The 14,437-nt window shown below is 41.9% G+C and overlaps 1 protein-coding gene across 2 annotated transcripts in view; it reads left to right on the forward strand.

Annotated features, from left to right (window-relative positions):
• Nucleotides 1–495: 495 nt before the first annotated feature.
• Nucleotides 496–14,437, forward strand: part of dnajb11 (DnaJ heat shock protein family (Hsp40) member B11) — a 33,809-nt gene continuing 19,867 nt past the window's right edge. Inside the window, exons 1-4 of one of the 2 annotated variants that reach the window (XM_069934502.1) lie at nucleotides 496–570; nucleotides 983–1,139; nucleotides 10,310–10,407; nucleotides 11,580–11,712. In XM_069934502.1, the coding sequence (XP_069790603.1) occupies nucleotides 548–570; nucleotides 983–1,139; nucleotides 10,310–10,407; nucleotides 11,580–11,712 (411 nt within the window). In that variant the 5' untranslated portion in view covers nucleotides 496–547. Of the gene's footprint in view, nucleotides 571–627; nucleotides 736–982; nucleotides 1,140–10,309; nucleotides 10,408–11,579; nucleotides 11,713–14,437 lie in introns of those variants that run through there. The other variant, XM_069934501.1, reaches the window with a different exon arrangement.

A 14,437-nucleotide genomic window follows, 5' to 3' on the forward strand; every position in this document is an offset into this window, starting at 1 on the left:
CTGCAGCTGACGTGGACTTTTTACCCCCTCCATAAATCTTCGTCCACGAAGCCAAGCCAAAGAAGATCTGTTTTAAATGGATGACCTCGCCCTCAGAAAATGCAACTGTTCTCTCCTTCATGGCTGAGTAATATTATGGTTAATGCCTTATGCACCTTCATAATGTGTTCAATTTCCTTCAAACTTTTATATTATTGCCATGTTTTCCAGAAATATGGCAAAATGTTACAAAGGTAAAAGATTGCGTCGGGCAACAACTATTCTCACTTTGTGATCTTATTGACTGAATGAGTTTTGGATATTTTTAAACAAATTGTCATATTTATGTACAAACTTTTTTGTGATTCAAATTGATAAGTATCAAGAGGCATAAATTTTGCATCAAAAACTTCCAGGTAAATGAAAGAAAATAGGTTTTCTTTTGAGTGTTTCGTGACGCCGGCCCCATTTGTGAAAACACAAAAGGTCTCCTCCTCCTCCTTTCTTTCAGCCAACCACCTCATCTGCAAATTGGAGTCCGCCCCTCGTCCGCCATGAGGAAGCGCTGATGCCGTTGACGTGCTCCCGCCGGTAGTTGCCGCTCGCAACGAGCAAGTTGAGCAGCCGAGGGAAGGGGGGGTGGCGGCCGGGGGGGTGGGGGGAGAGAGGAGGCCGGTGAAAAGTGGGCAGCATGGCGGCGGGCCTGCGCTCCGTGTGTTTTGTGTTGATGTGCCTGAGCGGAGAGGTGTTGTCCGGGTGAGTGGGCCGGCGAGCTCTCGCGCTCCGGGGAACGTTGGTGACATTGGCGGCGCGGGCTCGTGCCCCCTTCCACCTTCACTGAATGGAAGTGGAGAGCGACGGCCCCGGTGGAAGCACCGGCGGGCTGCTCGCCAGGTCGTGGAATTACTGTGGCCCCTGGATGTCTGGTCTTTCCCTTCGCTAAAGGGAAGGGCTATTTGACTTGTTTTTTTTCCTCTCTCTCTCTCTCTCGGTGGGCGAACAGGCGGGATTTCTACAAGATACTGGGGGTTTCGAAGAGCGCTTCGGTCAAGGATATCAAGAAGGCTTATCGCAAACTGGCCCTGCAACTTCACCCCGACAGAAACCCAGACGATCCGGCGGCGCAGGACAAGTTCCAGGATTTGGGGGCTGCTTATGAGGTATGGAGCTGTGTGGGCGAGGGGTTGTTGGGGCTGGGCTGGGCTGGGGGGGGGAAGCAATGTTGCGGTGTAAGATTCAGCAGAAGGTGTTTTCGCCTTTCCATGCGAAGGCTCCAGTCACTTTTTGGGGGGGGGGGGGGGGGGGGGGGTGAGTTTAATGATGACAAGTCAGGGAGAATGTGTGGCTTCTGCTCATTGGCTACGAGTACGGAGGTGAGAGGGCACTCTCGACAATTTAAACCAACGGAAAGAGCCCCGGTTGTAATCTTTGCAGCAGTCTGGCTAACAATATTTGAATGAACTCGACCATAATTCCTGAAAGAATTGCTATTTAGTGGTAATGGTTTTTCTCCACTGCATTTTACAGAAGTTTTTTTGTTTCAATTGAATTTCTTGTAGTTCAGTAATAGTTTCAAGTCTTTGTTTCCAATTAAATGGCTCATTGTGGCCTGCTGATTAAAGCCACAGGTAAGTCTAAGAGATGCAATATCCGCTGTTTCATCTGAGGATCTACAAGTCCCTTCCTTGTTGAAAAAAAAGTAGGTTGCATGAGCTCTGCTCAGATTGGTAAAAATCTTTCATTGATCTAGTAACCTGCCATGACCTAAAATTCTTGCATTTGGGATAAATCATTACTCAAAACCAAAATATTGCACTTGTTGGAAACTTGAAATAAAACCTAAAATGCATGACTGGAAAACGTTTAATATTTCAAACCAATACCTATCGCTAGAAACTTTGCACACTGGGATCTTCTATAAGCAAGAAATCGAAACACCTTGGGTATCTGGAAGACCTTTCAAGTTTCTATTCCACTTCATTAAAATAATGTAAGATTATCAACATTGTTCTTTAACCACTTCAAAATCTATCTTTGAGGCTTAACAAATGTAAAGTACATGTCAACCTCTGCCAGTTTTACTCAGTGATTTTTTTTTGTCTTTGACAGGGGTGTAAGAACACCTTGTTCTCTGACTATCCCTTTGACTCCACATATGCTGTCTGACCCTCTTAATTCCTCCAACAATTTGTTTTTTGTTCAGACTTTTTTCCAAAGTTCACATCTGAAGTTTGACTATTTCATTTGCTTGAAGGATGTGACAAAAATGATAGCATGCTGCAACTAAAAGAAACCAAGTGAGTGTACATAGTGAAAAGGATTTGATTTGTTCAATGACCTATCAGTGACCCTTCCTCCCTGGAAGGTTTCAGTTTTCAGTTTGCATCTACATTCATACTTTCCTCTTGTTGGGGGGGGGGGGGGGGGGAAGAAAAATTCATCATGACTGGAAACAAGAAAAAAAATCACTTCTGCTACTTGCCTGTAGGTTTAGGCAGTGAATTTGAGTCTACCCAAATCTCTTATTTTGTTGGAAATTGGTACCAGATTTTTTGTTAGGCTATTGTAGATTGCTTCATCTGATCTTTCCTTCATTTTAGTCAGTTTCATGCAGATTGTTTAATTTTTTTCTTACTTTTTTGGTCCCCTGGTTACACTTTACCATCATTTTCTTCTCTCCCTTTCTTCCCCCCCCCCCAATTTTATCTTTATTTGAATATTTAATTTCTAATATCTCAATTCTGAGGAAATTATGACTGGCATATTTTCCAAATGAACATACTTGAGCTGTTCTATGTTCAACTGCTATTTACTTTTTTTCAATAAGATTGCTTGTATCTTGTTAACTCCACCATTGAAGCATTAAAGCTAAATTTCAAGAAACTCAGCCCAAATAATTTCTTTAATTCTTTTGCATTTCATTACAGAGTTGACCAAAATTGGATCATGAAATTTGATACACAAGCTGGAGTTGTGGAATCTTGCAGCACGGAACCCCATCCAGCTTGTCTATGCTAAACAATATGTCCTCCTGCTTTTGTCCCACTTGCCTGCATTGTTCCTCCAATCCCATTGTGTAGACATCAGTGTTTCTTAAAGATACTAAAGTACCTGCCTCCACCACTTTGTCTTCATTCCCTGTGCCCACTGAACTCTGAATGAAGAATTTAAAGTCCCTTTAAATTTAACTCTCCTTATCTTATAGTTATGCCCTCTTGGATTCTGCTACTAGAGAAAACAGACTGCCATCGTTCACCTATCTATGGACCTCATGATTCTGTAGACCTCAATAAGATCCCCTCTCCACCTCCTACATTCTGTGGAAAAGGGGTTTAGTTTTTTCCAGTCTCTCAAAAGAACCCAACTTCCCTAATCTTGGCAACAACTTCATAAATCTCTTCATTATTATTTAAAACAATAAATATCCTTCCTATAGCTCGGTGACCAAAACTGCACACAACATTTCTGAGTCACTTCTCACCAACATCTTGTATAACCAATGTGACATCCCAGCACTTGTATTCAATGCCCCAACCGATGAAGGCAAGTGTCCTGAATGCTGTCTCCACTACACCAGGCCCTTTCAAATTGCCATGTAAAATGGAGTTAACCCAGACAATTTGCTCTGTTGATGACCCAGGTACATGGCTATTTGAAAGAGTCCAACTGGGTCAACCCGGTCAAAACCCCACTATAGGAGGGGGGAGTGGTTACTGCCACGATTTGGGTGGGGGCTGCGATGTGCTGCTGCTGTGAATGCCACTCCATTTTGTGGCAGGAGCTTGTTACAGGACCAGTGGGCATTTTCCTTACCCATAATCACTCACGCTCTGGAACAGAGTGGTTACAGCGGCATGGGGGATTATGGGTAAGGAAGCCAACCATTACTCCCACATTGAGGCGTCAAAGCGAAATGGAGCAGCACATTGCTGGGGTGGGGTTGTGGGGAAGAGGTGTTTAGAGCTTTAAAACGGAAAGGGAAATTACTGTGATGCGTCATTCACCATGTCATCGCAGGGGCGGGATCTCCCATCAATTTATCAGGTAGGTCTGGCTGCGATTTAAAAGGTGCATCTTGCACCCACGACCCAGTTATGACACCCGGGTCCCAGGAGGGCTACCTGGGTGCTGGAAATTGGAAGCAGCTACTGTCTACTTGTGCTGCCATCTTTAAAGAGCAAGGTATCTGCACTCAAGGTCCCTCTGTTGTGCACTGCCAATAACAGTCCTGCCCTGATTCAATTTAAGCCATAAGATACAGAAGGAGAAGTAGGTTATTCAGCCAACCAAGTGTGTCCTGCCATTTATTCATAAACTGATTCATTTACCACAGCTTCGCTGCCTAGACTTCTCCACGTAGCTTCTGATGGCTTGGCTAATCAAGAACCCATCCATCTCTGCCTTAAATACACAACTGCCTGTGGCAACAAATTCCACAGATTTACTACCTGCTGGCTGAAAAAATTCCTCTGCAAATCTGTTCCATGTGAATGCCCTTCAATCCTGAAATTGTGCTCTCCTATCCTAGACCAGGGGTGGCCAAACTTGCTTAACATAAGAGCCAAATACGATAAACTTAACATGGCAAATATCTACACACACTGCATATCATTTATCTAACTTGTCACTTCTAATAGGTTTGTCAAACAAGATTTTTCCCATAAGGAAACCATGCTGGCTTTGGCTGAACTTTCCATGTGCCTCCAAGTACACTTTAACCTCATCCATGACAATTGACTCCCAACTTCTTCCAAACCTCTGACGTCAGGTTAACTGATCTATAATTTCTTTTCTGCTGCCTCCATCTGTTCTTGAACAGTGGGGTGACATTTGAGATTTTCCAGTCCTCTGGGACCATGCCAGAATCTAATGATTCCTAAAAGATCAATACCATTGCCTTCACAATCTCTGTTCCTACATTCAGAACACAAGGTTGCAATCCACCTTGAGACCATTCAGCTTTTTGAGCACCATCTCCCTTGAAATAGTAACTGCACTCACTTCCCTTCCCTAATACCTTTGGACATCTGGCACACTGTTAATATCTTCCACACTGAAACCTGATGCAAAATACTCAGTTTCTCTGCCATCTCCTTGTCTCCCATTATTTCTCCAGTGTTATTTTCAAGTGGTTCTATATCTACTCTCTCCTCTTTTACTCATTATATATTTCAAGATTTTTGTATCCTCTTTGATATTATTTGCTAGCCTATCTTCATCTTTTCCCTTGTGTTTTTTAGTTACCTTCTGCAAGTTCTTAAAAACTTCCCATTAATTTTTGCTTCCTTGTATGCCTTCTCATTTGCTTTTACATTAGCTTTGAATTTCCTTGTCAGCCACAGTTATGACATTTTTCCATTCGAATCTTTTCTCCTTTTTGGTATGTATTTATCTTGCACCTTCCTCATTTCCTGCAGAACTCCATTTAATGCTGCTCTGTTGTCTTCCCTACTAGTGCTCCCTACAATCTACTTTGGCCACTTCCTCTCTCATGCCGCTGTAATTCCTTTTACTCTTCTAAAATATCGACACATCTGATCTGATTTGATTTTCTCCTTGTTAAATTTCAAATTGAACTTGATCATATTGTGATCACTGGCCCCAATTGTTCCTTTACTTAAGATCTCTAATCACCTCTGGTGCATTGCTCAACCCCCAGTCCAATACCATTGATACCCTTGTGGCTCATAAGCAAGCTGCTCTAAAAAGCCATCTCGTAGGCATTCTACAAATTCACCTCTCTTACAATCCAGTCGCAATCTGCTTTTCCAAATCTACTTGCACGTTTAAAATCCCCCGTGACTACCATAATATTACCCTTCTGACATGCCTTTTCCATTTGTTGAAAGTGAAATCATAATACTGGAGAAACTCTGCCGGTCAAAGAGAGTAATTTATATAGCAAAGATAAAAATAACATAACTGACGTTTTAGGCTTGAGCCCTTCATCAAAGTATGGAAAAATATTGGCAGGTGTCTGAGTAAAAAGGTAAGGGGAGAAGCGTTGTAGCAAAGGCAGGAGGTAATAGGTGGAGAAGGGAGGGAGGGCACAGCTGTGAGCAAAGGGAGGAGGGATGGCTGTGTGAATAGAGAAGGAAGGGTGTGAAAAGCTGAGGGAAAGAAGATGGGGAGGGAGGGGGATAAATCTAGGTTAATGCCATCTGGCTGGAGAGTGCCCAGATGGAAAATCAGGTTTTTTTTCCTCCAATTTATGGGTGGTCATGGTGAGGTGGCATATGAGGTCTTGGATAGACATGTGAGTATGGGAGTGGGACACAACTGAAATAGTGGGCCACTGGGAGGTCCCTGTCACTGGTGTGGAGAGAGCGAAGATGTTCAGCGAAATTTTGACCAAGCCTGCACCTAGTCTGTCTGATGTAGAGAAGGCCACAAATGGAGCACAGGATTCAGTCATCAATCCTGCTGATACACAAGACCTAGGAATATGGTGAGGGAGGAGGAGTGGACGCAAGTGTAGCACCTTCTGTGCCCATAGGGAAGGGGGGAGGTGTGATTGTTGGGGAGGAATGAGTACATGAGGGAGTGGACCCTACAGAAGGCAGAGAGTGGAAGATATGTTTGGTAGTGGGATCCTGTTGTAAGTTTCCTCCCCTCTTATGTGTCCACCGGATTGATTTACTGATCCTATGTCATGTCTTTCTAATGATTTAATGTTGTTCCTTACCAACAGAGCCACGTCACCCCTTCTGCTTACCTGACTATCCTTTCAGCACGTTGTGTGTCCTTGGACATTCAGGTTCCAATGACATCCATCCTTTGTCCGTGACTCCATGATGGCCACAACATCATACCTGCCAATTTACCCAAATGGATCACTTTGTGCTTCTGAGTTTAATTGCATCTGCCATGCCTTGGCTCATTTCCCCATCTGATCTAGATCCTGTTGCAAACCATGATAACCTTCTTCACTATTCACCCTAGCATGTTTTTGTATAATCAGCAAACTTGTTCAAACATCCTTGTCCAAATTATTCATGGATATTACCAAAACCAAGGGTCATGGTACTGAACACTGAGACACTCCACTGGTCATGACCCTGCAGTGGGGGAAAAAAACTGCCTTCTACAACCACTCTAAATTCTATCTCGACCATTTTTTTTCTCACTGGTTAATTGACCTATTCTGTGTGCTTTGACCTTCCATACTCCCATACCAACTGACTGCACAGGACCCTGGCAAATACTTTACTAAAATACTTAAAAATAACATCAAATGCCTTGCCCTCATCTGTACTCCTTGACACCACTTCAAAAAATTCTGTTAATTAGACAGAATTTCCCATGCTGGCTCTCTTTAAATTTCCCCAGGCCATCAGATTTGGAGAGAGAGAATCTCTCCAGTATTTTCCCAACCACTGATGTCAGACAAATGAGTCTGAAGTTGCCCAGATTATTACTAGCTGTGTTTTTTAATTTGGCACTACCTTTACCAGCCTCCAGTCCTCAGGAACATTTTCTGTTCTTGGCAATGAGTTAAAAATGTCTGTTAAAGCTGCTTCCTTTCTTCCTTCCCACATGTTCTGGGGTGCACCTGGTATGGATCTGGAGTTTTATTCACTTTGGAACTAAATTCGCGCTGTCTTTGTTATCACAGAGCTACCTTATCCATGAGAAACATTTTGAATAAATAGTATGCACATAATGACATAGGAGTGCAAATGCATTTAATGTTATCCCATAAAGCTACCTTGGAAGGTACATTTATGATTACATTGAGGCTTTTATTTACATATTGGTATCAGGACATCTACAAATGGAACACATCCTGTTCCTGAGAGGAGAACAAGATCTTGTATAAATCATACCAGTATTTTTTTTGTTTGTTTACCTTTTTAATTTATTGTTTCATCTGGTTTATTATTTTTGTACATTGTTAAATGCGGGAGAGCATGTTTAAGAACATAACATTTTGGGGGAAATACAAATTCAAATAAAATCTGACTTTGGTGAAAGTAGGTATGTGCACATAGTAGCTAAATGTGTACAACCCCTAACTGATTTTGGTGGGTGTCCTTAAGTAAAGGTGAGAGAAGAGGAATGACAAATCAGAACCTCTTAGCACTTGCTCTCTGGGTAATTCCTAAACCTTTTTTCAGTTGGTCTCTGAAACAGAAGTTTCTAATTTGAAAGAAGGCCTTTTACACATTTTGACCACTTGGTAGAAGTGTGAACCATTCAAAATATGGAGTGTTAAATGAGATTCCTAACCTGAATTTTGTGACGGACAAATGAATTGAACAGGTGACAGATAAATGAATTGAGCAGTGGGAGTATTTTGCTTATCATACATTCTTTAGTTTAATAGTGCAGCTAAGAAAATTGAAGTGCTATCTTTCCCTCACCGTATCTGGTCAAAAAAAAATTTCCTTTGCCACCTTTAACATCTCACAGAATGAGACTTTTTTGCAAAGTTTGAAGTTTGGCAATTAATTGAATTAAAGCGTGTGCCTTACTAATTTAAATTTTAAATTCGACATGCAGCACAGTAACAGGCCTTTTCAGCCCACAAACCAATGTCGCTCAATTACACCCAATTGACTTACAACCCCAGTGCATTTTGAAAGGTGGGAGGAAATCCATGCAGACATGGGGAGAAAGTACTAACTCCTTACAGACAGTGCAGGATTTGAGGTTCGGTCCTAATTGCTGGTGCTGTAACAGCATTGTGTTAACTGTGCTGCCATGATGGCATAGTGTAAGCCAGTGGTTTTCAAACTGCCCCCCTAAATTCACATTCCACCTCGAGCATTCCCTCTGCCATAAGTGCTCTGTGGTTAGTATGGGATTGCTTAAGGTGGTATGTGAGTGGAAAAAAAAAGGTTTGAAAACCACTGTTTTAATCATACCTAATTGACTCATTATGTGCACGGTTTCATATCTCCAAAGAAAATGGACTAATGAAATTTTTCCTCAAGCAAAATATTTCAGTAACAATTGGGTCTCAGCAGTGGTTCTCAACCTCCCCTTCCCACTCACATCCCACCTTGAGCAATCCCTTACCAATCACAGAGCACTTATGGCATAGGGATTGCTTAAGGTGGAATGTGAGTATAGGGGGTCAGTTTGGAAACCTCTGGTGTAAGTCAAGAAACTGAAGGTAGAAACTCATGTGAATAGAGTGGTGAAGAAGGCTTTTAGTATGCTGGCCTTTATCAATCATTGCATGGAATATAGGAGTTGGGAGGTGATGTTGAGACTGTATAAGACGTTGGTGCGGCCTAATTTAGAGTTCTGTGTGCAGTTCTGGTCGCCTAATTATAGGAAGGATATAAACAGAGTGGAGAGAGTGAAGAGAAGGTTTACCAGAATGTTACCTGGGTTTAAGCATCTAGAGTATAGGGAAAGATTGGACAGATTAGGTCTTTATTCTTTGGAGCGTAGAAGGTTGAGAGGGGATTTGATAGAAGTATTTAAGATTATGAAAGGGATAGACAGAGTGGATGTGGATAGACTATTTCCGTTAAGAGGAGGAAAGATTAAAACAAGAGGACATGAGTTAAGAATTAAGGGGCAGAGGTTTAGAGGTAACATGAGGGGGAACTTCTTTACTCAGAGAGTGGTAGCCGTGTGGAATGAGCTTCCGGGAGAAATAGTGGCGGCGGAGTCAATTGTATTATTTAAGAAAAGGTTGGACAGGTATATGGATGAGAAGAAGATGGAGGGTTATGGGCATTGTGCAGGGAGGTGGGACTAGAGAGGGGTGTTTGGTTCGGTGCGGACTAGAAGGGCCTAATGGCCTGTTTCTGTGCTGTAAATTGTTATGTTAATTGGAATATGCAAGTGAAAAAGATTTGAGTTTCTTTCATCAACTTGTCAGTGGTCTTTCTGTGCTGGTCGGTTGCATCCACATGCTCCTTGGTCTGGAAAAACTCATGACTGAAATGAAAAAAAAAATCTACTAAAGCTTGCCTGTAGTTTAGGCAAGGCATTTGAATTTTTGGGCAGGAGTAATACCTAGTATAAGACCTGAATCCAGAAATTTATTTTGTAAAAGCTTTTAGGAAAATCCTAACTCATTGAATTTGTTTTTCTCTTAAACTTCCTGGATTGCAAGGATGTGTGCAAGCAATATGCTTTGAGGTTGAAGATGATCTTTGTTTCTGCTTCTATTTACCTGGTCTCAAATCATAACCATATTTAGTGTTTAGTTCTGAGGACTTGTGAAGGGATGAATATGTAGTTTGCTTTGAAAGAACAGTGTCTCATTTATTACTAACTGGAGAGACACTGTTACTTTTTTGTTTACACTTCAGTCATGCTAATACAGGCTACATGGTTTTAAACTATTGATCTGTAATATCTATAATAGGTTTTGTCTGATGAAGAGAAGAGGAAACAGTATGATATGTATGGTGAAGAGGGTTTGAAGGAAGGTCGTCAAGGTTCTCATGATGACATTTTTTCACAGTAAGTAGCGAATTTCAAAATTGTATTGAATTTATTTTAAATTGACATGGGGCAGGGTGAGTTTTATTCTCTTATTATCACAACTGTTAAGTCATTTTAATCCTTGCATCCATTGTCACAACATTTGACATTAAAGCTAGTTCTTGCACTGTTTATTGTGCAGTTGTCAGGATTGTGAACTATGGTTCATTTTATTCTCTACTAATACATCCACTTGTAACTGAGTGCAGGCAAATATTAACCTGTGGTCTTGCTGTCTTTGTGCATCAGAAGTGTGATCCATTTGAGTAAACTGCATTGTAACTAAATGTAAACCAAAACCCACAACTCCTCATTTATCAAGAAGGTGCAGCAGTGCCTACGCTTCCTAAGGAAGTTGAGGAGGGCAAGGCTACCAGTCCCCATCTTGACATCATTTTACAGGAGCACAATTGAGAGCGTCCTGTCTGGCTGGATTGTTGTGTGGCTGCAAAGCAATGGACTGAAAGTCAATAGAGAAGATTATATCAAAATGACCAAGACTATCTCTAGGGTCTCCCTTTCCTCTATTGATGACATTTACTGGGAATGTTGGTTAAATAAATTTTTACATTTAAAAAAAAAATTAAATGAAATCTAAATTTTTAAAATTTAGACATACAGTAAAGTAACGGGCCATTTTGGCCCACAAGTCTGTGCCACCCAATTCACCTACAAGCCCGGTACGTTTCGAAATGTGGGAGGAAACGGAAGCCCCTGGGGAATATCAATGCAAACATAGGGAGAACATACAAACTCCTTAAAGACAGTGTGGAATTTGAACCCCGATCCTGATGGCTGGCTCTGCACTAACCACTACGCCAACTGTGCTCTGTCTGTAAGGAGTTTGTACAGTTTCCCCATGTTTGAGTGGGTTTTCCCAGGCCTCTGGTTTCCTCCCACCTTTCAAAATATACTGGGGGTGTAGGTTAATTGGGTATAAATTGTGTTGCACGGAATCGTGGGCTGAAATAGCCCATTGCCGTGTTGCATATTGAGTGTGTACACCATGGTCTGGAGAAATGCTGTTTCGTATGGTTGTATTTGTACAGTCGGATGATAATAAGCTTGAACTTAAATTTTAAAAACTTAAGTAAAATATGCTACCTTAGGTTTTTTTTTGCTGGATAAATCATTTTATTTTTAACTTGTAGCTTTTTTGGAGACTTTGGTTTTATGTTTGGAGGAAGTCCACGACATCAAGACCGGAACATTCCTCGAGGAAGCGACATTGTGGTTGATCTTGAAGTTACACTCGAAGAAGTGTATTCGGGCAATTTTGTAGAGGTAAGTAATTAAAAGAAACTCATCACAAATTTTATAATTGGTACACATAGAATAGTACAACACAGTACAGGTCCTTTGGCCCTCGATGCTGTGCCGACCTATATAATATTCCTTTTTAAAAAAGTACTAAACCCTCCCAACCCCATAACTCTTTATTTTTCTTTCATCCATGTGTCTAAGAGTCTCAAATACCCCCAATGTTTCAGCAACCACCACTGTTCCTGGCAAGGCATTCCAGGCACCCATAACTGTATAGCATTTCTGTATTCCAGGCACCCATAACTGTATAGCAATTCTCTCCTGCCTGTTTAATTAAGTAGAAAATTGAACCTAGTCAGGTTTAGAGAACCTAATCAGAGATATGGCAGGTCCTTTTTGGGGAATCTACCAGTTTCCACATGTAGCAACACCTCCAGTTGCAAATGGATAAACACTCTCATACCTGGGTATGAGGCAGTGAAAGTGGACGCTGCAACTTTTGCAGTGTGTGTGGGTTGCTTGGAACTGGAACTGTCAGCAACTTTTGTTAATAGCAGTGCATTTTTGGCCACAGCATTCATCTTTTCAAAGTTCAGACTCCTAGCAGGTCTCTGTTCATTAACAGTCAAAAAAAAATGTGGGAGATTGATTCAGCATCATCTGAGCAGATCAACTTCCTGATGATGACCTGGTGCACATTTGACTTCGTTCTTGGGATAAGGCTGAAGAGCTTTCTGATGGTTCTGGTGTATGAGAAGACACTGGATGACCTGGAGGCACATGAGAGCAGCACTGAGAGTGTGACTGCATTGATACAGATGCAACCTTATTCAACCATGCTGTGCAATCAGAAGAATTCCAGCATTACTCTGTATTTTCTTAACTCAGACCCTTGATGTTTTGTGCCCTGTATTTGCTTATCCCCTACCCTTGATGCTGTCCAAGGAGTAGATCTCCCTGGTCACCTTAAAGCAGCTGAATATTTTATGCATTTTGGATGAATAGCTCCTGCTCACACTGGTCTTGGTAAGGTCAAAGTTAACAAGGCAATCACTCGCAGCATTTCTCATGCAACTGACAGACTGAGAAGTCTATTTGGATTATGGATCTTGATATCTAAAACCATCCTGGGATTTGGGTCAAAGCATTCAGCCATGATCTTGTGCTCTGACCAGGGAAATGCAGAAAAATACTCTTGATATTCAGTGGTGAAATGTCAAGTTGATTGTTACAATTCCTCCAGTTCAGGAGTCCCCAAACTTTATAGACCATCAACGCCTTCATGGAATAGTTGAATACTTGATTCCTTATCAACACCAACCCCCCCCCCAAGGCATGGAATCCCAGTGCTGGAAGGGGTTGGGGGGGGAGGTATGGTGGTGGCTCTGGGTGGGGGGGGGGGGGGGGGGGCACGGTGGCAGCGCTACCAAAGGTGCAAAGAGCACTTGCATCTTTCTTCTATACTCAGTCTGTCCTCCCTTTCAATCTCGACTTATTCAAAGGCCAAAGCCAAATACGACATGGCGGTCACCAAGGCCTGACCTCGCGAGAGGTTGACCACCATTGCCATAGGTGGTATTTTTCCATTGATCCACCCCTGCTTTCTACTACAAAAGTTCAAGCGACCACTTGCATGGGCCAAATGACCCCAGGGGTCGATATCGACTACTTTGGAGACCTCTGCTGTAGTTCCTATTCTCAACCCAAGAACCAGAATGATCCTTGTCCGTAATCATCTTGAAACTAATGGCATTACAATCACTGGATCCAAAACATTCCCCTGTATTATAAACCTCTAACCTATCCTGTCTCATACCCTAATAGATGATCCAATATTGCACTCTCTCTGGCTAGGACCTCTATATATTGATTTGCTAAAATTTTATGAATATATTTGACAAACTAACCCATCATGCCCTTTGACTGTATGGGAGTCCCAGTCTACATGGGGAAAGATAAAATCACCTATTGTTACATTTTTATTTACTGCAGTGTTTGCTATCTCTACTGATTTGCTTCTTTAATTCCCACTGTTTATTTGGTGGTCTACAATACAGTCCTATTAATATGGTCATGCCTTTCCTATTCCTCTGTTACACCCATATAACCTCCATAGACAAGCCCTCTGGTCTGTCCTGAGCATTACTGTGACATTTTCCTTCACTAGCAATGCCACCCCTCTCCCTCTATTGCATCTGTCATAACAGAATTCTGGAACGTGGAGCTGCCAGTCCTGCCCCTCCTGCAACCAAGTCTCACTAACAGCCACAATTTCCTGTGCAAATTCATGCTCTAAGCTTGTCTATCTTCCCCACAATACCTTTGATTCTGATTTTCCAGCCTGTCTGCTGGTAAATTTTCATTAGGACCTCCTGAGTTTGTGCATTCAGAGAATGAAATGTGTTATTGTTCATCCTGAGATAACTACGCAAGTTGAAGATGCTGTTAAAAGAGAATAGTGTCTATTTAGGACCCTGTTTGACTGCTGTTTCATGGCATTCCTTATTGACATGCTTGTTCTAAAATAAAATGTTTTGTGCAACTGAGACAGGTGGTCTGTGCCTTATGGGTCACCCATTCTCCTTTGAAGTTCCCCAGCACCTGTAGGTTTCTATTATAGGCATACTGAATGGCTGTAAGAAGAAACCACTCATCAGAGGTTTTGTCATTGAAAGCAGAATTCCTGGTGCTGAATCCAAAACCTTGGTAACACATTTCCTCTGAACCTTTTACCCTGCTCTCAGCA

Source organism: Narcine bancroftii, chromosome 4 (assembly GCF_036971445.1).
Source record: "Narcine bancroftii isolate sNarBan1 chromosome 4, sNarBan1.hap1, whole genome shotgun sequence".
In the NCBI taxonomy this organism is placed as follows: domain Eukaryota; kingdom Metazoa; phylum Chordata; class Chondrichthyes; order Torpediniformes; family Narcinidae; genus Narcine; species Narcine bancroftii.